This window comes from Chaetomium strumarium (genome assembly GCF_033439665.1).
Source record: "Chaetomium strumarium strain CBS 333.67 chromosome Unknown B0T15scaffold_1, whole genome shotgun sequence".
NCBI classification, from domain to species: domain Eukaryota; kingdom Fungi; phylum Ascomycota; class Sordariomycetes; order Sordariales; family Chaetomiaceae; genus Chaetomium; species Chaetomium strumarium.
Window position 1 is genome coordinate 6371552 of NW_026944429.1, and position 26244 is coordinate 6397795.

At 56.8% G+C, this 26244-nt stretch overlaps 7 protein-coding genes across 7 annotated transcripts; 3 read left to right on the forward strand and 4 right to left on the reverse strand.

Annotated features, from left to right (window-relative positions):
• The first annotated feature begins 314 nt into the window (after positions 1-314).
• On the forward strand, positions 315-1468 carry B0T15DRAFT_71336 (uncharacterized protein). Its single transcript, XM_062871237.1, has one exon. It carries the CDS (start codon positions 472-474, stop codon positions 1315-1317), a length of 846 nt encoding a protein of 281 aa, XP_062727110.1. The 5' UTR covers positions 315-471; the 3' UTR covers positions 1318-1468.
• A 552-nt stretch (positions 1469-2020) lies between these two features.
• Positions 2021-3757, reverse strand: B0T15DRAFT_71288 (acetate and butyrate kinase-like protein). Its single transcript, XM_062871236.1, has 2 exons — positions 2850-3757; positions 2021-2760 (listed from the first exon to the last, which is right to left on the reverse strand). The coding sequence occupies exons 1-2, from the start codon at positions 3614-3616 to the stop codon at positions 2268-2270; spliced, it is 1260 nt and encodes a 419-aa protein (XP_062727111.1). The 5' UTR covers positions 3617-3757; the 3' UTR covers positions 2021-2267.
• A 3131-nt stretch (positions 3758-6888) lies between these two features.
• B0T15DRAFT_427430 (major facilitator superfamily domain-containing protein) lies at positions 6889-11678 on the forward strand. Its single transcript, XM_062865666.1, has 9 exons — positions 6889-7160; positions 7226-7557; positions 8610-8682; positions 9281-9369; positions 9436-9540; positions 9620-9779; positions 9854-9875; positions 9959-10954; positions 11035-11678. The coding sequence occupies exons 1-9, from the start codon at positions 6948-6950 to the stop codon at positions 11511-11513; spliced, it is 2469 nt and encodes an 822-aa protein (XP_062727112.1). The 5' UTR covers positions 6889-6947; the 3' UTR covers positions 11514-11678.
• Positions 11679-11954: 276 nt separating this feature from the next.
• Positions 11955-15860, reverse strand: B0T15DRAFT_521096 (fungal-specific transcription factor domain-containing protein). The gene is made up of 7 exons (XM_062868544.1): positions 15088-15860; positions 14650-15001; positions 14510-14587; positions 14188-14457; positions 13471-14134; positions 13171-13413; positions 11955-13100 (listed from the first exon to the last, which is right to left on the reverse strand). Exons 1-7 carry the CDS (start codon positions 15380-15382, stop codon positions 12294-12296), a joined length of 2709 nt encoding a protein of 902 aa, XP_062727113.1. The 5' UTR covers positions 15383-15860; the 3' UTR covers positions 11955-12293.
• Positions 15861-16911: 1051 nt separating this feature from the next.
• Positions 16912-19106, reverse strand: B0T15DRAFT_548761 (WD40-repeat-containing domain protein). Its single transcript, XM_062870202.1, has 6 exons — positions 18628-19106; positions 18498-18571; positions 18139-18377; positions 17700-18075; positions 17594-17638; positions 16912-17532 (listed from the first exon to the last, which is right to left on the reverse strand). Exons 1-6 carry the CDS (start codon positions 18753-18755, stop codon positions 17375-17377), a joined length of 1020 nt encoding a protein of 339 aa, XP_062727114.1. The 5' UTR covers positions 18756-19106; the 3' UTR covers positions 16912-17374.
• Positions 19107-19168: 62 nt separating this feature from the next.
• Positions 19169-23138, forward strand: B0T15DRAFT_521101 (RIC1-domain-containing protein). The gene is made up of 3 exons (XM_062868545.1): positions 19169-19851; positions 19910-22087; positions 22154-23138. The coding sequence occupies exons 1-3, from the start codon at positions 19423-19425 to the stop codon at positions 22919-22921; spliced, it is 3375 nt and encodes a 1124-aa protein (XP_062727115.1). The 5' UTR covers positions 19169-19422; the 3' UTR covers positions 22922-23138.
• A 716-nt stretch (positions 23139-23854) lies between these two features.
• Positions 23855-25676, reverse strand: B0T15DRAFT_521103 (major facilitator superfamily domain-containing protein). Its single transcript, XM_062868546.1, has one exon. The coding sequence runs from the start codon at positions 25312-25314 to the stop codon at positions 23866-23868; it is 1449 nt and encodes a 482-aa protein (XP_062727116.1). The 5' UTR covers positions 25315-25676; the 3' UTR covers positions 23855-23865.
• Positions 25677-26244: the final 568 nt, after the last annotated feature.

Sequence of the window (26244 nt, forward strand, 5' to 3'; positions counted from 1 at the left end):
GGGCGAATTTCGTCATCGAATCCACCGCCTCCAGAAGCTGGAACCCTGAATGACTCGCCGAGCCCTGTCTTTCAAACGGCGCTCACCCGCGCATGGGATCACAAGCCAGCCAGCCTTCTGCACACACCCCTTCCCCGCTCCCTCCAAGGGTTTCCCTGTCCGCCCTTGAGCAGCAGGGCAGCTGCGGGCCCCCAGAGTGCCATGCAGAAGCGATTGTGGTAGCAAAAGCTCGAGCCCGTTCTCCAGCATGGGGTTTCATGCACTCCCTTGAATGTACCTGGTGGCATGCCGGTTTCCTTTATTAACTCGAGGCGCTCCCCTCCTGGCAACCGCAGGATGTTTGCATTTCTAGCTTTTTAGTAGTCCTCTCACCTGTCAAACAATTTTCCCAAGGTCCTTGTCCGGCGTCTCACACGAACGCCGTCCCATCTGACCATCAACTAAGCAGCGTGCCCTGTCCCAAACGTCACCATGCACGGTCTCGATGCTTCTGGGCGCCAGATCTCGCTCTTGAATGACGATGATGATTTATTGTGGAACACCAGCCGATCTCACCCTTCTCAACCTGCACCATCTTACTACTCGCAAAAAGCACTCCGGACCTCAACAACACCAAACACCCCCCAGCTACTCCGTTCAGACTCTTATGACTCTGGGACAAGTCTTGAGCCAATATCTCCAATGACGCCAATGTACGAGCCAGCGATGCGATATGCGCCGTCAATAGGCACCGCCCGTTCCCCATTCGACGAGCAGTTTCCAGATGGTCTCATCTTTGCCGGTATGAAACGGAGGCCGAGCACTCTCAGTGACAGCCACCGCTCTCTCTCCTATGAAGACGACTCCTCCGCGACAACTCCTACCAGTGAGCGAGCCGAGAAAGGGGGAAGGAGATACCCCTGCCGCTTCCGGGACACCCACGGCTGCGACAAGACCTTCACTACGTCAGGTCACGCCTCACGGCATTCCAAGATCCACACGTCCGAGAAATCCATTCCCTGCTCTTTCCAGGGCTGCCTCAAGAAGTTCACGCGCACCGACAACATGAAGCAGCACCTTGAGACCCACTACAAGGACAGAATCAGGTCTTCCCGGCCTTCTCTTTCAGAACGCAGGTCATCTTCTGCCTCCACGAAGTCATCGGCGGGTCGAAGCAAGGCGGTGTCAGCGGCCTCAGCTACGACTGCGCCCTTACCTTGCCCCGTCAACGGCGTCTGGGAGCAGCCGCAGCCCGGCCGCCGCCCTAGTGCCGTGCATTTGCCGGCCAGCGGGCTTGACGTCCTCGCCCTCGCGATAGCATGTCAGGATGACGCATAGGGCGCATTTAAACATCATACTTTCTTAACACCGCTGTGTTGATACACGGACTTAGCCTGGGGCTTTTCTTTCAGTTGGTTTTTCAGGGAGTCCAAACACTTAGGGCTTTTCTTCTCCACTCGGGCGGTATTCTGGTCCATTCCTTGCAGCAACTCAGGGCAGTTGCCAAAAGGATTGCGCATACACAAAGTTGGCGACGTTGTCTTGCCATATGAAAGGGTTTTTTGCAACGAGGGGGAGGGAGGAGCATATATCTTGGGAAGGACGGCGTTATTGATGGTGTTCAGAGTTCGCACACAAGGATGTCGGGGGCGGCGGCTTTTGTCTGGAATGACGTTGCCGGGTTTTTTCTTTTTTTCTTTTTTTTACTACCCCTTTTCCCTCACAGATACGACATGTTTAACGTTAATCTTCATATTTGTCGCACCCGCCCACGGTAAAAGATGGACGGGGTGAGTTTGGATACGAAAGGGGTGGGCAAAGCTCCAGCAGGAACTGGTCCCAACGGAGATGGCCTGAAGGGCAAGCCTTGGGATTTGTCTTCACCCCGGCGCCGTGAGCAATGAGCATCGGGTGGGTTGGGCCTGAGCGCTATCTATCGCAATAGCAAGAGCTATGGGTATTTTCGGTGGCTTCGACGATCATCTCGACGAGAACAAATGGACAGATGGATGCAATGGAGAGGAGTGACCTGCAAAGGCACATATATCGTATGTACACAGGCAGGGAAAAAAGTCGCGACTAAAAGCCTCTCCACAATTAGATGGCTCTGCTCATGTGCTCGTGGCTATGCATGCTCCATGGTTCTAGACGGCGATGTTGGATCGAGACATGTCCTCTTTCTCCAGGCCTCCTCTGATTACTCATTAATTATTCATTGCTGTCGCAATGACAAAACGGATCGCAAAGGCGTGGCTGTCAACGTTCCACTCACTGATCTCCACGAAACATCACCCTTCTCCCCAGAATTCCTCATCCTCTGCACAAGCCCTCGCCATTTCGTACTGCTCGTCTGTCTGACAAACCAGCACCCTCGGCGATACCCCCTTCTTCCCAACCTCCTGCACAACAGCTTGGACTTTGGCCGCGTTCGCCTTCTCATCGATCGCGAAGCCCAAGCAGCCGACTTGGTCGACAACGGCCGCCCTCAACCTGTCGCTCTTCTCGCCTATGCCTCCGGCAAACACCAGCGCATCGACTTGGCCTCGCAGCGTAACGAAGTACGAGCCGATGAATCCGCAGATGCGGTCGACGACGAGATCGAACGCCAGACGCATCTTCTCGTCGTCGGGCTTGCCGGCAATGATGCCGAAGTTGGTGGTTCCCGTCAAGGCTTTCCAGCCAGCTTCCTTGTTTAGGATCTCCTCGGCGCGGGAGATGTGGAGTTCTTTCGTGGAAGCCGGGGATAGTTTGCCCACATCGCTTGCGTAGTGGAAGACCAGGCTTGAAAAGGGATGTCAGTTATGATGAAGAGAACCGACGGGGCGGGACGAAGAAGGGGCGCCAATGGGAGGGACCGGGGTGGTACTAACCTAGGATCAACACTCCCGCTCCTGGTTGCACCCGGCAAACCAGCCAGCGGTGTCAGACCCATGCTGGTATCCCAGCTCTTGCCCCCCTTGATGGCGCACGCGCTCGCCCCAGAACCCAGGTGCAGTACGATGAGATTGATGTCGTCCCGCTTCTTGCCCAGGAACTCGGCCGCGGCGCGGGTGATGAAGGAGTAGCTGATGCCGTGGAAACCGTACTTGCGCAGGCGGTTGCTGCGCGCGATTTCCTGGTTGATGGGATAGGTGCGGATATGCTCCGGGATGGTGGCGTGGAACTGACTGTCAAAACAGGCGACGTTGCGAGTGCTGGGGAGCTTCTCGATGCACAGCCGCACAATTCCGAGACTATTCGCATTGTGCAGTGGTGCCAGGTCGTTGAGGTTCTCCAGGTGGTGATAGGTACCGTCGGATATCAGCTGCGGCTTGCTGTAGTCGCCGCCGTGGACGATGCGATGGCAGATGAATCCGATGTCATCCTTGCTTTTGATGTCGGGCAGGTCGTGATCCCCAATCAACGTGTCCAGGATGAGGCTGAAGGCGTCCCGCTGCCCGTTGACCTTCTCGTCGACCTCACGATTCTCGATGATCGGTTTGTCGCCTCGTGTGTATTTGAGCAGCGCGGGAGGGGCCGTCAGGCCGCTCACTTGGGATTCGGCGATCTGCGTTGGGCTCTGACCTCGCTCAGCGCTGTACACTGAAACCTTCACGGACGAGGAGCCCGCATTGACGCTCAAAATGATCTTCTTCATTGTTGCCAGCTGTTTAATAAAGAATCCGGATGTATCTGTCGACTGCAGGACCCCGTGTTACTGAAGCCAAGAAAGGCGAGAAGACGGTAGGGTGGGGTCAGTTGTCTTTCTCAACTCTCAAGCTCCTAGCTGCCAGTCAACACTGGGACGGTTCTTTTTATGCCCCTGGCGGATGAACGTAGTGTAGACCGAGGACGCTTCCTACGGCGGGAATTTGACATCAGGTGAGAGAGGTTGCGCCGTGATACGACTAGGCGGCATCCCATCGTGGGCTGACAAGACCCTAGATTGACTGCGGGGGATGGCCCGGGGGAAGCTGATGGTATGACGTCGTGCAGGCTTGGCTCTGAGAAGGGGCTTGCACGTGGCTCGCAGCGGGGCCATCCGACAGGTTCTCGCCGGGCGGGGCACCTGCTGATACAGCACAGGTAAACCCCCACTGAAGCTTCGGTCTGCAGAGCGAGCAAGCCATGATGGACGACATCCTCTCCACGGATATCCTTCTTCTGTCGGTTTACCACCGACGCACTCACTTGCGGTTACCCCAATTCCGGTGGTTCTGATCTCCCAAGCTTTTCAAGGTCACTGATGCAACACGTTATGACCATCATGCCGGCACAAAGGGGTATCTATTGCAGAAACCTTGCAAAAGGGCACCTCGATCCCTCCCCTGTCTAACATCATAGACAGCGATTTCGATGGTACGTCCACTTCATTGAGTCGCGTCAGAGTCTGGTTCGTACGCTGGCTCGGCCACCGGCGGGAGATTCGAGCGCAATTCGGGTGACGGTAGCTCGGATACCCCGTTGATGTGAGCGGAGCCGCGTTCATGATATCCATTAAGATATGGCGACGGCAACTCGACATGGTTTGTCGGAAAAGTTGCTGTGAATTGGGCGTCTGCCATATGTGCAGCATTCCACTGGTCAATGAACCTCCTGTAATCTTGACGCTGGTAAGCCTGCCGCGCGAGTTGAGCAGTTTCGGGGGTAGAAAGCAAGCGGGTGGCGGCGCACTTACCGTCACTCCCGGCTTGAATGTTGGCGTTCCTTGAGAATTGAATGCCGAGATAACGTATGTCGAGGGCACTCTGAGCGACCGATGACGAGGACGAAGCGTTCCCGTTGACCGGTGGATTCCGTTGTCCGGATCGGAATATGGACGTCGCCGAGAAGCGCCGTTCGCGGTTCCCTCTTTGACTTTGACTGCTTTCCGAGGCGCTCCCTCTCCTAGCGCCGCGCGCACCCAACTGAAGCCGGCGGTGCCTGTCGTCCCGCTGGCGCAATTCCGTGTCGAAGTCATCGAGCAGGTACTCTTTCCAACACCGCCGATGGTTAGCATAGAAGGTCAAGTAGTGAAACGTCGAATATCTGTCACGCCACAGCTTTATCCTCTGAATCGTGCCCAATCCCCTGACATTGCCGTACGAGTCGGTCCTGCGGTCTCTGTCGGACCACACGACGTCAACATCGAACCAATCGATTAGGTCTCTTCTCCTGATGTCGCTCTGCAACTGGATCGACCCCTCGATGGTCGTGAATTCGTACTTGACTTCGATGTACTCATCGTGCACTATGCCGTCTGTTGTGGTATAGCGTATGCGGTGCGGCTGGGAGAAGGTCAGGTAGAGCTCCAGTTCTCGGGGGTCGCCGAATCGGCGATGCTGCGCATGGAGCGTGTATGGGAAGAGTTCGCTGGGGTCGTCAGAGGGGACTGCGCTGCTTCTTAGTGATGCGAACTTTTCGGTCGATGAAGCAGGAACACATATCAGACATACGGAAATGTTCCAGTACCTCGCCCGCATAGCTGCATTGCCAGAGCAGGCGCCGTGGGTTGGCACCAACAATTTCCCAGGGGCCGAGGTACACTGTCGTTTCGTTCGGTGTCCGCTCGAATAGCTTTCTAGACAGCCGGGGTTGTCAGAAGACAGAGCGCTGCGCAGTCGGGGCAAGGAAGGATAGGCCGTGGCGGCTATTACATTGTCGCTTGATAACCAGGGGGCCCAAGGTCGAGAGGCGCCGGGGGTGTTTGTGGGGCTGAGGACTCGGCCGTTAGGGCAGAGATGGCGGCCGAGGTTGGCGTGAAGGTCGAATCGACCGGGCTGGGTTGCTGCCCACGGGATGGCTGGGTGCTCAGAGCCGACGACATGAAGGAGGAAGAGGAGCCAGATCGCCAGGACGTTGCCATGTTCGGTCCGCACGACGTCACCCTGCTCAGAGTGCCGTGCACACCGAGGTTCGGTGGGAGTAACTGCGTAGCCAGAACCCGGAGAGCCACGGAGAGGCTGTCAGGGGATCGACGATGCAACGCTTGACCATCTCAGTAAACTAGAGAGAGTTGACCGGCCCAACCCTGTCGTCTAAGTAGTCCTGGGAACCGAGAGATGGCCGACCTGCAGAGGTTGACGATAAAGGCTCAGAAATGTGCGGGCTTGTGTGACCGGCGGCAGTCCACGACATGATTATCCGGACAGGCGACGGCGATGTTGATATGAACCGGCGGTGATGGGCGGCGAGAATGGCGTAAAAGGCTGGCTCTTTTTCCCCAACATCAACCGCTCAGCTCGACGTGGTCGGCCGGGTTGGTAGTACCGACACTGTAGGTAGAATCTGCAGCGTTCCGATGTAGAAAATCGCCAGCTTCCAGCGGGTAAGCTAGCAGGTTTCCTCCGCAGTGGAAGACAGCCGCGCGCGGGGGCCAGCGCCGCCGGTGGTATCCGCCCACCGAGAATCCCAAGGCGTGCCGTGGACCAACGCGTGTTGGTCCCAGACAACAGCGTCTGGTGCGGTTCAATGGCCGTGTGGGGGCAGGGGTAGCCGATGGGGTTGCGCTGGGAGCAGTCGCCGCAAGCGACAGGCCCACGGGCTGGCAACGCGCACTGCGATTTGCGCGATGAACCATGTGGTGGCTCATGGACAGGGGTCCAGCTGCGCATTAGCTTAAATCCGCTTGTTGCTCGCCTGTGTGTGTCACCATAAAGCGCCACTGGTGGGGAGGCTAAAAATCCTCCTATTGCTCGATGTCATCATTGTCATGGCGCTGGGTGCTTGGCTGCCTTTCGGGGAGGATCGGCAACTATCGTGAAAGAAGACAGCCTTAAAAGTATAAGGTAAAATAGTAGGTCGTACTGGTAGTGGTATCCAGCTTGCTGCGATGGCGTGGGGTTAAAGCTGGGATTACCCTAACCCTAATGGGGCTTCGACCCCAGGGCAAAACGGGTGGTTCCGGTCCCGCGCTCGGGTCCCTTTCCGCTGCCCCCACTCGAAGTCAACCTCCAAACTTGTCTGGCACGACGTAGAGTTCCGCATGCCGGCATGGCAAATGTTCGACCATGACAGGGAAACAACTATCCGATGACCGTCGGCTTATTTTGTCGAGGTTGCTTCAGATCACAAAGCTCAATAACAACGAAATCGCGTGGGTGCTCGGCGTAGACGAGCGAACAGTCCGCCGGCGGAGGTACGAGTTCGAGGCCACAGGTGAAATCAAGAAACACAAAGATGTCAGCAAGAACGCCGAGAAGCTTAAACCACATCACGTCGAGGTATTGTGTCATATCTATGTCCCTGTCTGCCCAGCTTACTGACGAGATGTGTCCCGGATACTCAGAAGCTCGTGGTTTGGCACAGGGACCACCCCGATGCTCTCCTCGACGACATGCAGTTGTTTCTGCGGACGCAGTGCGGCCTCGAAGTCAGCATCGCGACGATCAGCCGACAACTGAGAAAGGCATACGGGGGGACATTTTTGCGGAGCGGGCGCTGCGCGCGGATAAGGTCAAGGCAACAACGTGTGGCGGAAGGGCGATCCATTGCCCTTGAGCTTCAGCAAAGTGCAAGCGGTGACAGCAACAATGGTCAAACACCTGCCCCTGAGCCGTATCACGAGCGCGATCAACGGCAGCTGGCTCCGCTGGAACAGGTACTAGAGCCGCAACAACAGTAAGAGTTACCGCGACAGGCGCCCCCGGCGACGCATCACGCAGCCGCCGGGCAGCAGTATTAGACATTAGATTAGCAGCGCCAGCTAGCTTGGTGGAACGCCGTCAGTGAGTTATTATGATGCATGTACGGAGTAAGCGCCCCGGGCAGAGAGCCGGTTGAGCGTGTTATCCTTGGATGTCGGTAGTAGTTGGCTACACCGCGATCCCTGTAGTTGATAGCACTTTCGGGGTTTTATGGTCTTGGCCGGTAGGTTGGTTCCGGGCGTGGAGGATGGCCGTAGTGACAACCCGGTAAATCTCATACATTCACTGCTTCATAAGTCGTTGTCGTTGGTAGTATTGCTATTCGGCCGTCCAGTAAGCCATACAGCGTAACGTTTAGATGTCTACCTAAGCTGGGTGTTTTGACACCCGGGCCAACAATCACGAAGCGAGGTCGGATAAGCGTACCATGATAACCTAGCGGTACATGGAAAGTTTGTCGGATGATTCAGATCAAGAACTGTACACGCGGGTCCCGCCCGCTTCCGAAGGACGGGACTGCCGGTCCGGGACTCGTGCTGTCTGCCTTTGACTGGATGCTGTCATCGGACCAATGAGAGGCGCGAACTCGGGAGCAGGCTGCTGTCCGCCAATGTGATTGGTTGACCTTTTAACATCGCCAACTGCTGTGCACGGGACACAACTGAACTAAGGACCATGACGAATCCAGGTTGTCGGGCCTGTGAAGCTGCAACCTCTGCAGTGCGATCGTGCTGCAGACCTAATAAAACACTCAAGCCTGACGATTCTACAGCACAGCAGTACAAGGCTTGCGCGTTTTAAAAGAAGCTGGGACGATGATCGAGTTGAAAGGTGGCCTTGAAGCACCTTGAAGCGCCTCGAAGCTGCCCCGCTCTCTTCGATCTGCCTAGGTCTTGGCCAGAAGCCTGCCCGAACTTTGTGCAACACAACTTGAGCTTCCAAGCACTTGGCAAACTCGGTCTGTCTCTCTCAAGCATAACCAGCGCACTTTCCAAGTGAGCTGAACCGCGCTTTCCTTGGCCCCAGAGGGCCCTCCAGATATCGCGAGGCTATACACAATCATGGCATAGCAAAATGCAGCCAGTCTGCGGCTCAAGCTGTGAAGATCTCTGCAACCGTAGAACGCATGGAACTATTGTTGAAGATGGACCTCATTTGACGATCCGGCCCGGGGAGAGATGGATGCTCAACCCCCTGCCGCAGGGCCCGCTCCCCATCGCTCCCCCCCACACACGCCCAATCCCCGGAAACTTAGCATTGAATGGATTTGACTTCGGGGACTGGGCCATAGACAGTGGGGGCCTGATGTCGCTTTAGTGTCGCTTGGCCCTGCAGCAAGCAATATGAGCAGTGGTGTATCAGGCCTGCCCAAGCACTTGGCTCGACTCTCTTGACTGGCTGCCGTCCTCACAATAACTGACCGTGTATCTGGATTCCGGGGACGCATCTTCAGGAGCTGCTCACGGTTCACTCGCCGGGTCCGACATGTAGACGGGTGTCCAGCAGATACTCGGTTACCTACGCGCTCTGTATGGCGGCCGAGATGTATCCAGATCCCGAGAAGAAGAGAAACCGCGGCTATCTGGGATACGACAGCTCGGCACTGACACCACACGACCGCCAGGTAGGTTGTCGCTATCTGTTTCCCTCTGCTTGTGAGGAGCCTTGACGTGCTGACCAGGCACCGGCAATGCTAGGACCGCCAGCAATTGCGATATGAACTCGATCTCAACTCATGGAATCTAAGGATTTGGGGAGTGGCGGCCTCGGGCTTTCTTACAGACTCGTGAGTGCCTTCTACCTGTCTCACTCCGGCAGCGATCAAAGATGTGTTGACTTGGCATATTCCCAGATATAACCTGTTTGCCACCAATGTCATTCTCTCGACCATCTCATTCGTCTATTTCCCTCACGCAAAATGGTGTGGTCTGGTCATCAACCTGGCCACGCTGCTTGGGTAAGTAAGGCTGGTGGCTCGTGTGCGCTGCTATCCGCGCTCGACGAGAAGCCCGGCTGACATGGCAAACGCTTGGCAGATCAGTCATAGGCCAGCTGCTTTTCGGCTACCTCGCGGATAGGTATGGGAGAACGCGCCTCTACGGCATCGAACTCGTGCTGGTCATCGTCTCCACCATCGGAGTTGCCACGACCAGCGATGGTTACGAGGACATGTCTTTCTTGGCGCTCTTTACCTGGGTATGTACTGGTAGCGATCAGCGATGCCCGGCTTTGCGGTTTTAGCGTGACTTTGACTGACCATGGTTGTCCAGTGGCGTTTTGTAATGGGAGTAGGTGAGTGCAGCCGGCACGGTCGATTCTCCTTGCCTATTCATCGGTCCACTATCCAGGGACCGAGCTCTTCTGACGCTTCCCAGGCATTGGCGCTGAATATCCATTATCAGCCGTGATCACCTCAGAATGGGCGAGCACATCGTCGAGGGCGACCATGCTGTCGTCCGTGTTCCTGATGCAGCCCGTCGGGCAGGCTCTTGCCCAGCTCGTCGGTCTCTGGGTCCTGCTGGGCGAGGACCGTGCCCATAACCTCCACGACAAGCAGTGTGGTATTGACGCGCTACACGAGGAGGAATGCAAGAAGATTATCGACGGCATATGGCGCCTCGTCATCGGCTCCGGGGCGGTGCCTGCGCTGCTCGCTATCATCTTCCGTTTCTTTCTGTACGACTGCGGCCTCTACACGCTCGAGGTCAAAAACAAGCCAGGGAACGCCTTCAGGGACACGCAGAGAGTCTACGGCGCACCGCCGACGCCCAACGGCATAGCTCTGTCCCCCGGCGGCGGCAGGAACCCGTTCGAGTCTGATCCCGCGCCGCGGCAGTTCGCGTTCGAGGACCTACACAGCTACTTCATCAAGGACAAGAACTGGTACTATCTTCTCGGCACCGCCATGACATGGTTCTTCCTCGACGTATCGTTCTATGGCTTCAGCCTCGACAACCGAGGCACTCTTGCCGACCTCTGGGCCACGCATGAAAGAGTCCATGTCAGTCCTGACCTCCCGTGCTGGAATTCCACTCTTCCCGGCGGGACACCGCTAGCTCGAACCTGGCAGACGCTGGGGATCCCAACGTGGCAGAGCGACGTCACAGAGCCATGCAACACCATCTACCAGACGCTCATCGAGCAGACCAAGCAGTACCTCGTCACCGTGTCCATCGCCTCCATCGCAGGAAGCGTCTGCTTCATCTTCTTCGCAAACCGCATTCGGCGCCGGGAATGGCTGACCTGGTCCTTCATTATCCTTACTGTACTCTTCCTCGTCACGGGCGGTGTCTACTACGGAGTATCCCACAGGCCTGGCGCGCCGGCTACCGTCGTATGCGTTGCCATCTGCCACTTCATGTTCAATTTTGGTAAGCCTCCGAAACCCTGCACTCTCCCATTTTTTCTTCTCAAGGTTTCACTAATAATATCGGATGCTGCACCACCACAGGAGCCAACACCCTCACCTTCATAATCCCCGCCGAGATCTTCCCCACCTGCTACCGCTCGACCTGCCACGGCATCTCGGCCGCGGCCGGCAAGCTCGGCAGCATCGTCGCCGTCCTGGTCGTCTACGGCATCAACTCGGGCTACTCCAGCTCCACCCGCCAGGGCCTGATCTTCCTGCTCTTTGCGACCTTCATGGCGCTGGGCGCAATCTACTCGTGGGCCTACCTTCCGGACATTCAGAGGGTTGTCTACGATGGTGAGGGCGGGCGGAAGAGGCTCGAGACCAAGACCCTGGAGGAACTGGGCGAAGGGTACATAAGGGCTTGCCAGGAAGGGCAGGTCATCGGCATGCGGAGGAAATGGGAGGACCTGAAGGGTAGGCTAAGGAATAGGAAGAGGCTGAGGTCGAGAGGAGGTGAGCCAGCGCCTCCCCCTCCTCCGGCTGGGACTGCCGAGGTGGATGGGACCAGTCTTGCATGAGGACTGTATATTGTTTTTGTTCTTGGGTATCTACGCGGGATAAGGGCTTGGATGGTGGGAGGTTCGTATCTTCGGTTGGCTACTATCTTGTTATTGCGTTAGAGTTGGTATATCTATCAATATTTGCAGTAGGAGGTCGAATATGAATGGGCCATTATGGACACACTTTCTTCTGCCCCCCTTTCTTCTTGTCTTTCGTCTGTTGGGCTCTAAGGAAACCTGACCGTGATCGAGTCGATTGGCCTACTTCAGACGCTTCTGGTTGCTACAAAAGCACAGGTAGGTGTTCCTCGCTTTGAAACATTTTTGTTAATATTTTCCCGCCCGATAGAAACATGCCGGAGAACGGTTAACACAAATAAATGGATTTGCAACACTGCTGGCTAGTAAGAGGTCGTCCGACACAGGTACCTTATCAGACCAGTCACAAGCGACAGTGCCTTTTTAAAACAATGACTGGAGTGGTATTTGTGCTGTCTACCTGTCCTTTGCCCACCTATATAACCTTGATTGCGCACCCTTGAGTTGTACATGTAGACCCAACAGTCGATGCTGTCGCCAATACCCACGTTCCGCCCTTCCAACCCACATAACCAAAAATAATGGTAGCGAAGAAGAGCTGTATCCAAACGCCATGCCCGTGACCAAGAATTCGTAATAGCCAAAGACTCATAACGCGGTCTCTCTTGGCTTCGAAAATCCAAAGTAAAAAAGACCGGCAAGTGCCCATTCAAATCATATCACCAAGAAAAAATAAATAAAACCAAAAATGCCACCCGTCTAAGGCGCCGGTTCCCACGGCATTTCCATACCATCCATCGACCCCATCGCCATGATGGACCTGAAGACCCCCTCGGCAACAGGCGTCATCCCCTGCTGCCCGGCCATGTCCGCCCAGGTTGTCGCACCAGGCGTGTCGCCACCGGCAGTGGGCATGCTGAACCGCTGATCGGGAGTCATGCCCGTCGAAGCGGCAGCCGGGATTCCGAACGACGGGTCGCCAAAGAAAGCAGCATTGACATTGCGTTCAACGTCATTAGGTGCCGGGCCTGACATGCCGCTTACGTTCTGGTGTGAGCACACAGGACTAGTCTCGAAGGAGTTGCTGCCCGAGCCGCTGTTCAGATGACATGCACCGCCGCCGGGTGTTAGATTCGTGCGTTGTTGGGGGTCTGACATGCCGGTTGTGCTCGAGTTCGGCGTCGGTCGGTTTGACGGGCCGTCTGGGGAGGTGCCGGCGCCAGACAGGTCGTTGGTGCTGCCCGAGTCCAGGTCGGCGGGAGCACCGTAGGCCGAGAAGGAATGCGGCAGGACGCCATTGTCGGGCAGGTACGGGCTGGTGATGATGCGCTCGCGACTCGGGAGGCTGGTTGGGTGTCCAGCGGTGGGCGAGAAGCCTCGAGGGCCGGTGCTGGCGTCCACGTCGATGATCTCGGGGGCATTGGCGGAATTGCCGTCGTCCCCAGGGACTTTCATGTAGTGACACTGGTTGGTGTACCTCAGGATGCCATGCCGCTTCTGATGGTCGACGGGGTTGCCGCTAGCGATTGACACGAGACCAGGCGGAACATGTCTAGGGGAACCCGGCTAGTTCCAGTGAGCATCCTGTACATGAGATGGAACAGACGGCTGGGGAGAGGATGGGACTAGCACATACGCTATCGCTGCTGCGAGGAAAGGCGCTGCGCAGCTTTGGGATGCGTACGCCTAGCGCCTCGAGATCCACGTCTAGCTGGACCAGGAAGGATTCAGTGAGAGGGTTCCGTCGCTTCAGCGCATTCATGGCCGACAGGAGGAACCGCAGCGAATCGGCGGTTTGGCTGTCGTCCGGCCGGCTCTTGAGGTATTGGACAAACACCCGAGCGGACACGTAGAGACAGAAAGAAATGAATGGGTTCATCTGAGAGGATCGGTTAGTATGATTATTATGCCCAGCGCATGTGTTGCCATATATTACCGTAGAGAGATCAAGATGCGAGACCATCCTCATGATGCTCGCAATCTCGTTTGCCGCCGTAATGCAGCGCACTTTGCTCTCGGAGCTCACCGAGGCCGGTAACCTGTTCTTGTCCGCCTTGAAGATGGCCGCCTGGTGCAGGCAGATGGTGGATGTGTGTATACACATGTTGGTGAACACGACGTTGGGGTTGCCGAGGCCACTTGGCAGCTTCATGTAGGATGGCAAGGAGAGCGACGTGTTGAGCAGGATGTTGTCCATCTGCCGATGTCTCTTCCAGAACTCTCCATTCAGGTCATGGTCCCGGTCGTCGGAATCTGGGCGGTGCAGATGGACAAGATTGCGCCCGAAAAGGCATGCCATGAGGACGATGCCGCCAAAGGGTGATAGCTTCCCTACGCCCGCGGCAGTCATGGCGTCCTGGAGTGTCGGGCTCTGGTCGGGGCGGCTCAGCTCGAACGCCTCATCAGCCGCGGGCAAGTTTGTCAGGATATCCTTCTCGTCGATGGTCATGGGCCATCCCGTGCCGATGCTTGCAAAGCGGTCGAGACAGAATGCCATCCAGAACGTCCGCCTCCGCTCTTCTCTCTCTGTCCAATCTCGCGGCGGCGGGAGGCATTGCTTGACATCCAGTCCTGCTCCGTCGAGGCGATGAAGACCGATCCTGTGGAACGTAAGCAACGCTCCCTCCGGCTGCGTACCTGAAGCGGAACTTACATCTGGGACAGCCGCACACCTGAACCAGTGCTCATCCAAGCTCTGGGGAAGTACATCCACTTGAACTCGTACGAGGCCAGCAACAGGTGAGTCTGCGCGTGCGCGACCGAAATCATATGCTCGCCATACCCCTTGATATAATCCGACTCAAGATATTTCCTTGACCGGGCGTAAAATAAATCCTTGAGAGTTTGGTACTTATCAGACACGGAACAGGCCAGCGTCCACATGGCATACCGAAGGCAAACGGGCGGTCGTTGCGCTGGAGCACTAATGGACTGTCAGCATCGCAATGGATTCAGCCGGGATTTACGAGGCATACAGATTCATAGCCGCCAGGTAACGGTATTTGTGGATCATCGGCACCGAAGGGTGAATCTTTTCAAAGTAGATCTGATGCCTGCACCAAGATCAGCCCGTGCTCATCACACCGGATTGCTTTTTCACAGTAGGTCGACTTACAGCTCATCAATGGTCTCCTGAGGCGGCAACGGCTCCTCCAGACCCAGCCCTATCATCTCCCACGTGAAGTTGTTGTCCACTCCACCCATGCCCATGCCCATACCGCTGTTGAGATTGAAGTCTTCGAGCGGCGGCGGTGCATGGGGAGAGTCGGCGACGAAGTGCCAGCGATCCATCTCACGGCTGCTCGCAATGCCAATGGACGGATCGGTGATGTGAAAGTTCGTTGTGGCAGCGGTGCGCTGATTGAGGGGTTGCTTCGCGCCCGCATCGATGGACAAGGGCGTCCCCTTGCCTCCATCCGGAGTCACGGATAATGTCTCTTGCGTTTTCAGCAAGGTCTCAACTTGCTCTAGCGACGCGTGTTCAAGTTAGCGGGTTCCTGCTGCGACCACCTATAACGGCGGTTGACCGCGCCGGGGTACGGGGGCGGCGCACTTAGTCGTTCTTCCAGCGCCTTCACATAGCCCCTCTTCGGCCCGCTCTTTCTCCTGACCTCGTCGTATGCGCACGTGTGGCCGAGACGCGAACATGTGCTGCAGCTCGGCTTGAGACCGTCGCATTTCAACTTCCGTTTCCTGCAGATCATGCAGGCCAGCCGTTTTGGCTTTGGAACGCTGGAATTGCCTCCAGGGGGGGTCACGATGGTGATGCGGTCACCATCGTGGTTCTTGTCGAAGCTCGGGTCCGACACCATGATGGTGTCGGGCGCTGTCTCGGAGGATGTCGACATTGCAGTTGCGACTCCCTATGCAGCCTCTGTGTCGGTGGGCAGCGACTCGGAGATCCGGGGGTAACAAGCCGTTACGCAGGCATGCGGTTCTGCCTGCGCGGGGATCGCGTGCGGCTGTCTGTCACCTTCGCCTTCTCAGCTTGCGACTCTCGAATCAGGATCAGCAGCAGTGTCCGTTCTCCGAGGCCTTGGAGAAGGAGACTTCTGGGCAATTTGCTGTATGAGATTGGGTAGGGGAGAGGTAGGCGAGAGATAGGCGAGCGGTGCGGTCAGCGAGAGGAGCACGAGAATCGAACCCTTCAGAATCTAAGCTTCTCGGCCCCGAAGGATCGCTGTACCAATTATTAGTGACACTAGACCGCGTACATACTCCGCGCCAAACCCGGGCAATACCTGGTCGCACCAACGTTGGGTGAATCTGACCAAGGTGAATCGCCTAGCGGCTGCTGCAGCGGGCTGTACGTGTACAATACATACTTACAACGGTGTCTGATGCAAGTCGCTGCGTGCAGCTTGATCGCCGGGGCCACGCTGTATACAAATGCCTGGCGCCTGCCCTACAAGGCTTTGTGGCACATTTGTGGGGGGTTTGATTTGACTGGTCGTTTGTCCCGCCGATGAGGTCGCTCGAAATGAACACAAAGTAGGTGCTCCTTCCCCCTTATCGCTGCATCTGATGCATGTGAAGACCAAGCAGCTGAGCAATATCCCATCCGCTTGGTTCTCAGGCTTCATAGCGAAGAGGAAGCGAAATCAGATAAACCAATGGCCGGGCACACAGTACATACACCATCGAAGCAAATGCCCCTACGCTAACCTCAATCCCCCGCAACGCGCCACTCTCTTGCAGGGATATCTGGAGACTCAGCAGACTGCCGCGTTTTTTGTTTCCATGCCGTAGACCGCATCGACTTCCTTCTGAGGCTTCAGATCGTTTAACTCTGCCGTGGAGCTTGGGCAGCCAACCTCTTTCATGCTTAGACGTATTTCGACCACTAGGCTTATAGGAATCTGGCGCTGACCGACGTCTGTTCTACCATCTGATGATAACCTTGTGCGTCGCACTGTGGATGGATTTCAGAGTTCCGCGTCCATTTTACCTAAAGATGTCTTCAGGCGGCGAAGGGTACGCAACACTCTCACGTTCAAGGTTGTAACGAAGGTGCAGATAATGCCCTTGCTAGCGGGGATTATTAATAGCAAAGCTCAAGATGGACCCACGCCCTTCCGCATTCTTGGACTCGGCTGGCTCCAGTGTTGCACAAACTCGAACCTGGAAGCTGCATGTTCATAATTGCGTTCAGGACTCATCAACCTGTGGAAGTGGTACCGAGGAAAGAAAGTATGATGCTACGAACAGCTTGAGTGTCCCATGTTCAAGGTCCTAATCACTGTTTTGTAGTATGTACAATACAAATACCCAACCCCCAACCATCTCCAAGTCCCACATGCATACAGAATTACAGGTATTGTAAGTCCGTATGTAGTGGCCCATCCTCTTCCTGCTTCGAAGTCATTTCCAGAATTAACTGATCCCACGTGGATCTTGCCGCCAGCGGGACGTATTTCCGTCTTCTTGCTCGCGGGAAGAGCCGCATAGCCACATCTATCGACAATCTTTGGCGGGTTCCGCGTAAAATGGGTGCCATAGAGGGTCAAGTCGGAGTGAAGTTACCCCGTGCTGATAACGGCTGGTATGGAAACGCCCTGCCCAAAAATCTCACGGTCTCCAGTCGCATATTGAGAGAGTCGCCAATCATGGCTACTCTGATGAAGCGGCTCGAGATCAACAAGGGCGCGGGACCTAGTTAACTCGCCAGCTGCACCGAGGTCCTCGGATGCCGTCGACCATGTGATTCGCAGCATGAAGCTTTTTTGGTGGCCTTGCATGGTATTCAAAACGACCTTCCAGGTTCTGGTTTGGCGCTACGCATCGAGAACTCTGGCCTGATAGAAGGCGACTTAATGTTGATAATTCCGTGAGCCTGCAGCTCACTTTCTGTCCGCATCAATGATGCGGAGCACGCCAAGGTCGCTGTACGCGAGACAATATCTCGTGGGAGCCCAGGCGACTGCCTCGCAGGGCCCAGCCGTCTTGAACGTGTGAACATGCTCGCCGGTTTCGGTATGGGTAACTTCCAAGCCAGGGCCTAAATAAAGGGGTATGTAAGTAGTCCGCACTAGTTTCAGACGATAGGCCTATCGGCTCACCTTCCTCGCACCCGCCAACCACGTAGCTGCCGTCAAAGGTAAAACCTATAATTAGATCAGCGTTAACTTAAGCTTATTGCTCCAGTCCGGGAGGGAGGTGCCTCACTGATGCTCTTCACAGGCCCGACCATGCGGGAGACGGTTCGCTGGCATATCCAATCCTTGGTATCAAACAGGGCTATGATGGAATCGGCACCTCCGGTTGCGAGATATCTCCCCGTGGGCGCGAGTTCCACGGTGAGGCACGAGGCTGTGTGCCCCTTAAGCATGAACTCTGTCGACTCTCCCGGCTTGACGGCGTGGTTGACGTGCAGGACAGGCTCAAGCTCGGGATACGTCAGGATTCGGATCTTGCCCTCGCTGGTTGGAATGAAGACTTTATCTCCACTCCAGCAGAAAGCCATCTGATTACTGTCGCCCAATAGCTGGTGAGAGGAGATCGGGGCAGACTTGGTTGGCGATAGTTGGAAAAGCTCACCGCGCTGCAACCCGGGTCAAGTCAGTATGTCGTCCACACTCGGATTGCCGCGGCTCTGTCAACGCACCCTGTTTCCCACGAGCAGCGAGGAGCCATCAGGTGCCCAGGCGAGCGTGTGGGCACTGCCGAGCCCTTTGACTTCGTTGACGCACGCCTTTGTTCTTACGTCCCAGAGCTTGACTACTCCGTCACTGCTGACGCTGCAGAGCTCTGCATCCTTGACGGGGTTGAAAGCTACCTTCTCGATTCCGGCTAAGTGGCCCTTGAGTTCCGTCGAGAATTTCACGCTTGGCTTCTCGGGGTTCCCTGCACAATACAGCGGTCAGCCGGTGAGCGGAAACGAGCAACTGGATGCTCGGAACACTGCGGTACCGCACCCGAGAGGTACTGAACGCGTGGGCGGGAAGAAGAGACCCGGAAACCTACAAACACGGAGGGTTTTGTCGGAAGATCCTGTTGCAACAAGGCTGCCTAGAGGATTCCAGGCGATAGAGCGCAGACTAACACGGACTGTGAGCCAGGACCTCCTCCCCGGTGCGAGTCTGCCTAATCGTACCTCTGATGAGATGCTAACCCGCGACCAGAAGGTGACTCGCTATACGACGAGCTTTTCAAAGGACCAAAATAGACCGAAAACTTCTCTTTGGGTATGCGGCTGTACCGGGACCGGACCGGCGGCGCCATGGTGAGAAACGGGTGTTGGAGATGGAATGCGCTCTTCAAGCGTTAGCGGTCTGGGAGCCGCATAACGTTAAGAGATGATAAGCAACGCGTGTGGCGTTCGAAGGCGTGAGCGATGATGGTTGAAGAAGCTATGCGTAGAGATGCTAATAGAATACAAAACCGTAGCTTATGAAGTTGGAGTGGTCGTCATCCACCAGACAATGAGTCGGCTTACTGAGTAGAATGGAGATTTGGGTATTACGGCGATTCAGGGCATCCGAAGTTCCATTGTTACGGCCGCATTGTTGATGAATGAGTGAAGCAGTCCACTGAACTGAATGGCTGCATCCATCAATTTGAAGCTTGAGTGGGCCAAGCATGGATGTACCTAATCCGTACTTGGTCGGTAGCCCGATCCCCGCCAAGGAGAGGCGGGATCTGCCGCTCCCTACCTACGGATACAGCACACCTACCGCAGTACACCAAGAAGCACCCTAACCTTGTCGATACCCTCCCGACTCATACATCCACCCGACATTGCTGCTGCCTCATTGGTGTTCAATGCGCATGCCTTGCCAACAATCTACGGAGAACGAAACCCGGACATGAATTGACCGAGGACTAGGGACACTCGAGGTTGCCGATGGGCGCATGAGGCCGCAGTGCAGGCACCGGCTTCACGAGAGCCATGTACTGGCCGCTCGGGACTCCCCGAATCTATGCAACAAGCAACTCCCCTCAGCCGAGCTCATTGCGCGTTGTCTCCCATGATGGCCTTCCGGGCCCCATCTCTGCTGGACGCTTCGAGGGCCAATCCGATAGGAATTCGCTGCTGTCGCCGAGCTCCGCTGCCGCACCAGACGGTCCGCTTCCTCCGCCAGCACCCGGCCCCGCGACAGCACCCCTCACACCGGTGACACCAATCACCCCGCTGACTCCCGGCATCAAACCCGTCGAACACGACTATCCCGAGGAGGAAGGCACCTCGGAGTATTTCGCGCGACCCGAACCCCCAGACATTCCACTGCACGAGCCCATCCTCGCTCTACGCGTCGCCCGGGGAGGCCACATCTTTGCTGTCATCACGGAGACATCTATGACACTCTGGCAAACAAAGGTGCGGCTGTCCCATCATCACAGCCTCGCCGTGTTGTCTTTGTCTAATCCGCTATCAGCCAACTGTCGTCCTAGCTGTTGTCGTCCGCTCTGCGACTTCACTCCAAACCTACGGCACCAATACCAACTTGCTGCTCCGGCCAGATGCAGCAATCTTAGTCGTCCATACGAGCTTGGGATATCTCATAACATACTCGGTTGCCACAGACCCCGAAGCTCGGGTCTACCAGCCACACTTTGTCAACCACACCAATGTCCAACGGAGGCGCCAAAACCATGCCGGGGATCCCGGCCATACCGCCCCTGACCAGATACTTTGGGGTCCAGGTGAAGGGCCTGGGGTGAAGGATGTCAGCGTCCGCTTCCGGATGGTGATCAAGGTGGACGCCGGGATCGAAAGCGCATTGGCGCTCGACGACGAATTGGTCGTGGCCACCCGCAGGCCCGCGGCTGTGCAGTGCATCCGCTGGGCGCCTGACAGCTCGGGGAGCCAGACAAGCACAGAGCTGCTGAGCCGGATGGGCTGGCTAGGAAAAAAAGTGACAGTCAAGGAGATGACGCACGACAGACCTATGAACCTGTCGACATGGATTACCAGCGATGGCAGGGCATACGCCGTGCAACGAATGACTCCTAGTCACACCGACAGCGGCTCTACTGAGCCAGCTGACCCCAAGAAGTTATTCCGAGGTTATTGCTTTCACACTCCCCAGAGTAACCAGGATTACGCTGTGCGCTCCGTGGTCAACGCACGCTTCTCACTGATAGCGGTCGGGTGTGCCGACGGCAGCGTCCATGTGTACTCTGCAAGAGACTACTCTGGCAATATACCTCCCTCTCATATCCACACCTTGCCGGCATCTGCTGCCACGTGCGGTAAGCTCACGACTCTGAGCTACTCCCCTGACGGCTACTGCCTGTTCGCTGGTTTCGAGAACGGTTGGGCAACCTGGAGCGTCTACGGAAAGCCGCTGAGTAACACTTTCCATGCTGATCATGCGGTCTCGTCTGCGAATGGAGAAGCGTGGCTTTCGGGCGTGCTTGATGCCGCCTGGGTTGGCGGCTCCTGTGAGCTCCTGCTCACCAGCAGATCGCACGAGGCAGTATGGCTTCTGGAGATGGCCCGGAGCGCAGTAACCGGCTGTTACAATCCCGCCAACCTGTTCCGCACAGTCCTGCAGAGCACCTCAAGCGTGATGGTATATAGAGGCTACGACTTGCCCGACCTCACGTCCATCTCGGCCGAACCGTCGCTTTGGCACACATCCCGGATCCCCGCAGTCTATCTCCTGAACCAGTGGCCCATCAGGTGTACAGCCATTTCGTCAGATGGCAGATACGTGGCCGTCGCAGGCAAGAGGGGCTTGGCTCATTACAGCGTCAACAGCGGCCGGTGGAAGACATTTGGTAACGAAGCCATGGAGAACGAGTTCCAGGTCAGGGGCGGCATGTGTTGGTACCAGAACGTCCTGGTAGCGGCCGTGGAAGCGAACAGGTCCTTCGAGCTGCGCTTATACTCGCGCGAGGCAGCTCTCGACAGCGGCACGGTGGCTTATACGCAACAGATGGCGGCGCCGATTGTCCTAATAACGGTGACGGGCGAAGACTCGTTGTTAGTTTACACCTACGATAACCTCCTCTACCACTACGTTTTTGCTCCTATGTCGGGCTCCATCAAGCTCATCGAAATGGGTCACATAGCCTTCCACGGCATCGTACGGTCGCCTGCAAGAGTGAGAGGTCTCAGCTGGATTCTACCGGATCACCAGCTACTGGAAGGAGATCCATCCCAGGACGTAGCCCATGCGTCTGTGCTCTTTTTGGTGGACGGGAAGCTGGTCCTCCTACGACCGTCACTGGCTGAGGGCGGCTTGAAGTACGATATGCGTGTCATCGCCCATAATGTCGAGTACTATCTCAGCATGAGAGACCAGCCACGTACGGCAGAATCCGCGCCACAACGTCTGATGCAAGCAGCGGATGGCGTGGGAAGCGGGAGCCTGGAGGAGTCGCTCTGGCTCTTTGATGGCAGCGAGCTGAAAGTCTGGCCGGACATGGAGCCCGTGATGAAAGCCATATCGGGTGGGATCTCGCGGAATTTGCCCCCCATGGTTCCGTCGCCTGTCGACTTCTATCCGCTTTCGGTCCTTCTTCCCAAAGCTATAGTGCTCGGCGTAGAGCCCGATCTCATACAGCGGCGCGACATCGGCTTCTCCTTCTTCCGCTTCTCCATCAGGGTAAGAGTCCCGGCTGAACACACCAGTATGCGGTGTCAAGAGAACTAAAAGAAAGACCATCTCTAGACTCACCTCTTCCTACCCGACATCTTGCGCTTCTACCTGACGGCGAATAGAGCTGCCGAAGCCTTGCGGTTGGCGCAACATTACGAGCACTTGGAATACTTTGCCCATGCTCTGGAGATTCTCCTGCACCACGTCCTTGACGAAGAGGTTGATGCGAGCCCCAACCCAGCCCCCGAGCACGCCATCCTCCCGCGTGTGCTGTCGCTTCTGTCATCGTTCCGACAATACCTCGACATTGTGGTGCAGTGCACCCGCAAAACGGAAGTCAGGTCCTGGCGAACGCTGTTTGCTTATCTACCGCCGCCACAGGAGCTCTTTGAGGAAAGTCTCCAACGCGGCAGCCTCAAGACGGCAGGCGGTTATCTCTTGATCCTCCACACCTTCGATGAACTGGCAACAGCGAGCGAGCAGAGCGTGCGGCTTTTGAGCCGCGCGATACACGAGGAAGACTGGGACTTGTGCAAAGAGCTCGCGCGGTTCCTTGCGGCGCTCGATGAAACTGGCGATACGCTACGAGAAGCAATGGACATGGTCAGAGCTCGAATGAGCCAGGGGCACGAGGCCGATGACGTATCTGCTAGGAACGAGTTCATGGCAAGACTTGAAATCCCCTCAGGTGGTATCTACCCGTCTCTCAGCAGGGTTTCAGGGACAGGCAGCGTCGGGCGGATAGGGGGAAGCGATTCAGAAGCGGAGGGCCGATCTGCCAGTGACGCTGGCAGCCTCACCAGCGGCGCTCGTTCGGAACCCAGGGACGACTATCCGTAGGCGGAAGCAGCTCTGGCGGTATCCAAAGGAGGTCTAGCAGGGCGTTCGATAGGTAATAACATTATTCATCAGCACGTTTATTCTGTGCTGCACGGACACTCATCGAACGAAACCGCTCTGCGTCGCTGGACTCGGAAGGCATCGTCAAACTTGGAACAATTATCGTAGGGCAGCGTCGGTGGCTTAATATAGAGAAAGACATTAGCATTGGCCATCCTGTCCTATTCACATCTCGCAGTGCCGTTCTTTGCTAAAATGGTCTACCCTTGTGGGCCCGTTGCTTCCCCCTATGCGATTTCACGCGCGGTGTACGCCTCACTCAGAGCACGAAGCCAAACCCAGGAACAGCTACGCGCCCTATAGCCAAACTCTCAAAAACTTCCGTTAGGGATCTTCCCGCTACAGAATTTATAAAGTTCGAGACAAACATGTCACCCACTGTCATTGCTGCCAAAGTTCAACCGCTTAAGGGATCCGTCGGCTTTGGAAACGAGACGCGATCTTGTCCCATCGGCTTCGTTCCAGGCTTCATGGCGCGGAACTTCTAATAGCAATCTATAAACATTAAGCATACCCCGTACGGCCAGCGAACACGAGGTGTCCTCCGTCATCAATGCGTCTACTTCGTCTTTGTGCGCTCCCCGATTCAAGGCGCCGTGCTTTTGCGCGCTTCGGCGCTGCGCTCAGCCCGGCCGGGCCGGGCGTCTATATCGGAGAAACATGGCCTCATCGGCCAGGGAACACTGCTGTTTCCCAAGCCCGCAGTTTTCCGCATGGCCCAGCCGAGGTACTACTGCTTATTACTGGGGAAGCCAGAGGGGGCCACAACCGCAAAATCTGTCTTCCCCCATGCCCATACACACGACACAATGTGCTTTGATAGCTTGGGCAACGATTCAATGTTCTACCACCCCCCCCCCCCCCCCCCCCCCCAAAAAAACCCTTCAAAACGCGACCCAAATCCTACGCCCAACCACCGAAGCCCTCGCAACGCCGAGGGCGATGGCGGCAGCAACGTAGAGCAGGGCCGTGGTAACAATCAGGCCCCAATAAGAACCTCCGTTCCCCCTGACCACCCTGCCAGCGATGGGGATGGCAAACAACGACAGCAGCGAAGCAATGGTGTAGCAAGCGCCATAGTACCGCCCATACTCCTGCGTCCTGCACAGCCGGCCAACTGACACCGGCACAAGGCTGACACTGCTCCCGCTCGCACAGCCGAACACAACGGCGAAGATGGCGATGCCCGGCTTGGTGCCCCCCGCGGGGAGCCAGAGGACGAGACACACGAAGGCGGCGACGGCCGAGGTCACCACGTTGGCGTTGAACGGCCCGATCCTGTCGGCCCACCAGCCGCCCAGGAGGCGGCCGACGACCGAGCTGGCGTTCAGGATGGCGACGACGTCGAAGGAGAAGGCCTGGGTGAAGCCCTTCTCGAGCGCATAGCTGGACAGGTACGTCAGTGGGAGGAAGGCAGCGAACTGCGCCAGCACGACGGCGACGACGGTCGGGGCGAAGCCGGCGGTGCGGAAGATGCGGGCATGCGGGTGCGGGACGGCGTCCTTGGCGCCGGGGAGGCGCGCGCGGATCAGGAAGCTGGCGGCGGCCGTAATGGCGAGGCAGACCAGGGCGAGCGCGCGCATGGCCCACGCCCAGCCGACCCGGACGAACAGCGCCTGGACGAGCAAGGGGAAAATGACGCCGCTCGCGGGGCCCGCGGTTGTGGCGACGCCGGTGGCGAGGCCGCGGCGGGTCTTGAAGAAGTGGCCGATGGCGGCGATTGCGGGGGTGAACAGGAGCGAGCTGCCCAGGCTGCTGAGGATGCCGAGGGCGGCGAAGAGATGCCAGTGCGTCGTGCTGACGCTCGCGACCAGCAGGCTCACGACGAGACACGCGGTGCCGCCCAGGACGAGCCGGCGGGGACCGTAGATGTCGAAGAGCGGGCCGACGTAGATGCCCAGCAGAAGACTGAGCGAGGCGTAGGCGAAGATGGCGGCGCCAAGGGCACGGGGCCCGATGCGGATGGGCGGAGTGGTGGTGGTGAGGTAGGCCTGGAACGTAGCCAGAATCTGCATGAAGCCGAGCGAGGCGAACAGCCCGAGCCAGCACCCGAGCACGACGAGCCAGCCGCGGAAACCGCCCTCGGGATAGTATTCGCCGTCGGAGACGGGTGCCGGTCCAGATCTGCCTGCCAGCAGCGGGACGCCGCCGCTGGCGCTCGGTGTTGAGGCGGCTGAGGAGGTGTCCGACTTGTCATCCGACCCGGCATCGGCATCGGTTTCCCCGAACACGCCCGATACGGGCGTGACGGTAAGATTCATCATCTTGTAGTCGCTGTTGCTATCTCGCCGTTTTGTCCCTACGGACACGGTGCTGCGCTTGAGCTTGAGCATCTCAAGGCCTCCCGACTTGCTTACTGGCGGGCCCCCCACCCACAAACATGCGAAAAACGGACAGCCTTGCGCGATGGCGCAAATCTCCCATGCGGCCCGACCGAGCGATGACAAATTGAACGAGGCGAGGTTCCGAAAGGTTGATCAAGAACGACAGACGGCGCACAATGCAAGAGAGCGACTAGAGTAAGAACGGCGCGGTGGCAGCCGCCGATTGCTCTCAGCAGTGTAAGCGCTGGAGCACATGGCAATTAATCAAGGAGACGGGGTGTGTCGGACAGGCAAGCGCCCCCGTAGGTTTTTTTACGAACGTCTCACGCCGCGTTTTTGCCATCCTTCCCGGCCAGCAGGGGTCAGTAGTATGCACATGGTCCATACTGCCAACAGGTACGAGCTTTTTTGCTGAATCGGGAAGGTCTAGAACACGGGCATCGTGAAGCTTGGCAGGTGTTTTTATGCGACGCTGGCATTGAGAATGTAGTTATTTAGACTGCTAGTACCTTACAAGCAGCACTAAGTAAGCAAAGGCATCTTCGCACATATAGTAGGTAAGGGAGCCACTACCTAGGTATTGTACCTTGAATGTCAGAATTCATAACTTTCAATGCCATCACTTCTAACCTACGCAGCAAGGCAACCTACTTTTTCAGACTACCTTGCCTTAACCTAATTAGTAGTTGCCGTGAGGAAGCAACCAGCAGGAAGGCCGGGCACCAATCATGCGATCCCGTACAGGAATGGCACACCTCGTGCAGTGCCCCTACACCAAACCACGCCCCATCCTTGACTCCGAAATCTGAAATGGAGAAACGGATTTGACTTCGTCGGCCTGATGGAGCTTGACTACCTAAGGTAGGTAATCCGTCGATCCTGCCGTGAGGCTAGGTAAGTGGTAGCGACCGGCGGCTTCCCTGAAGAGGCAGTAAGCTC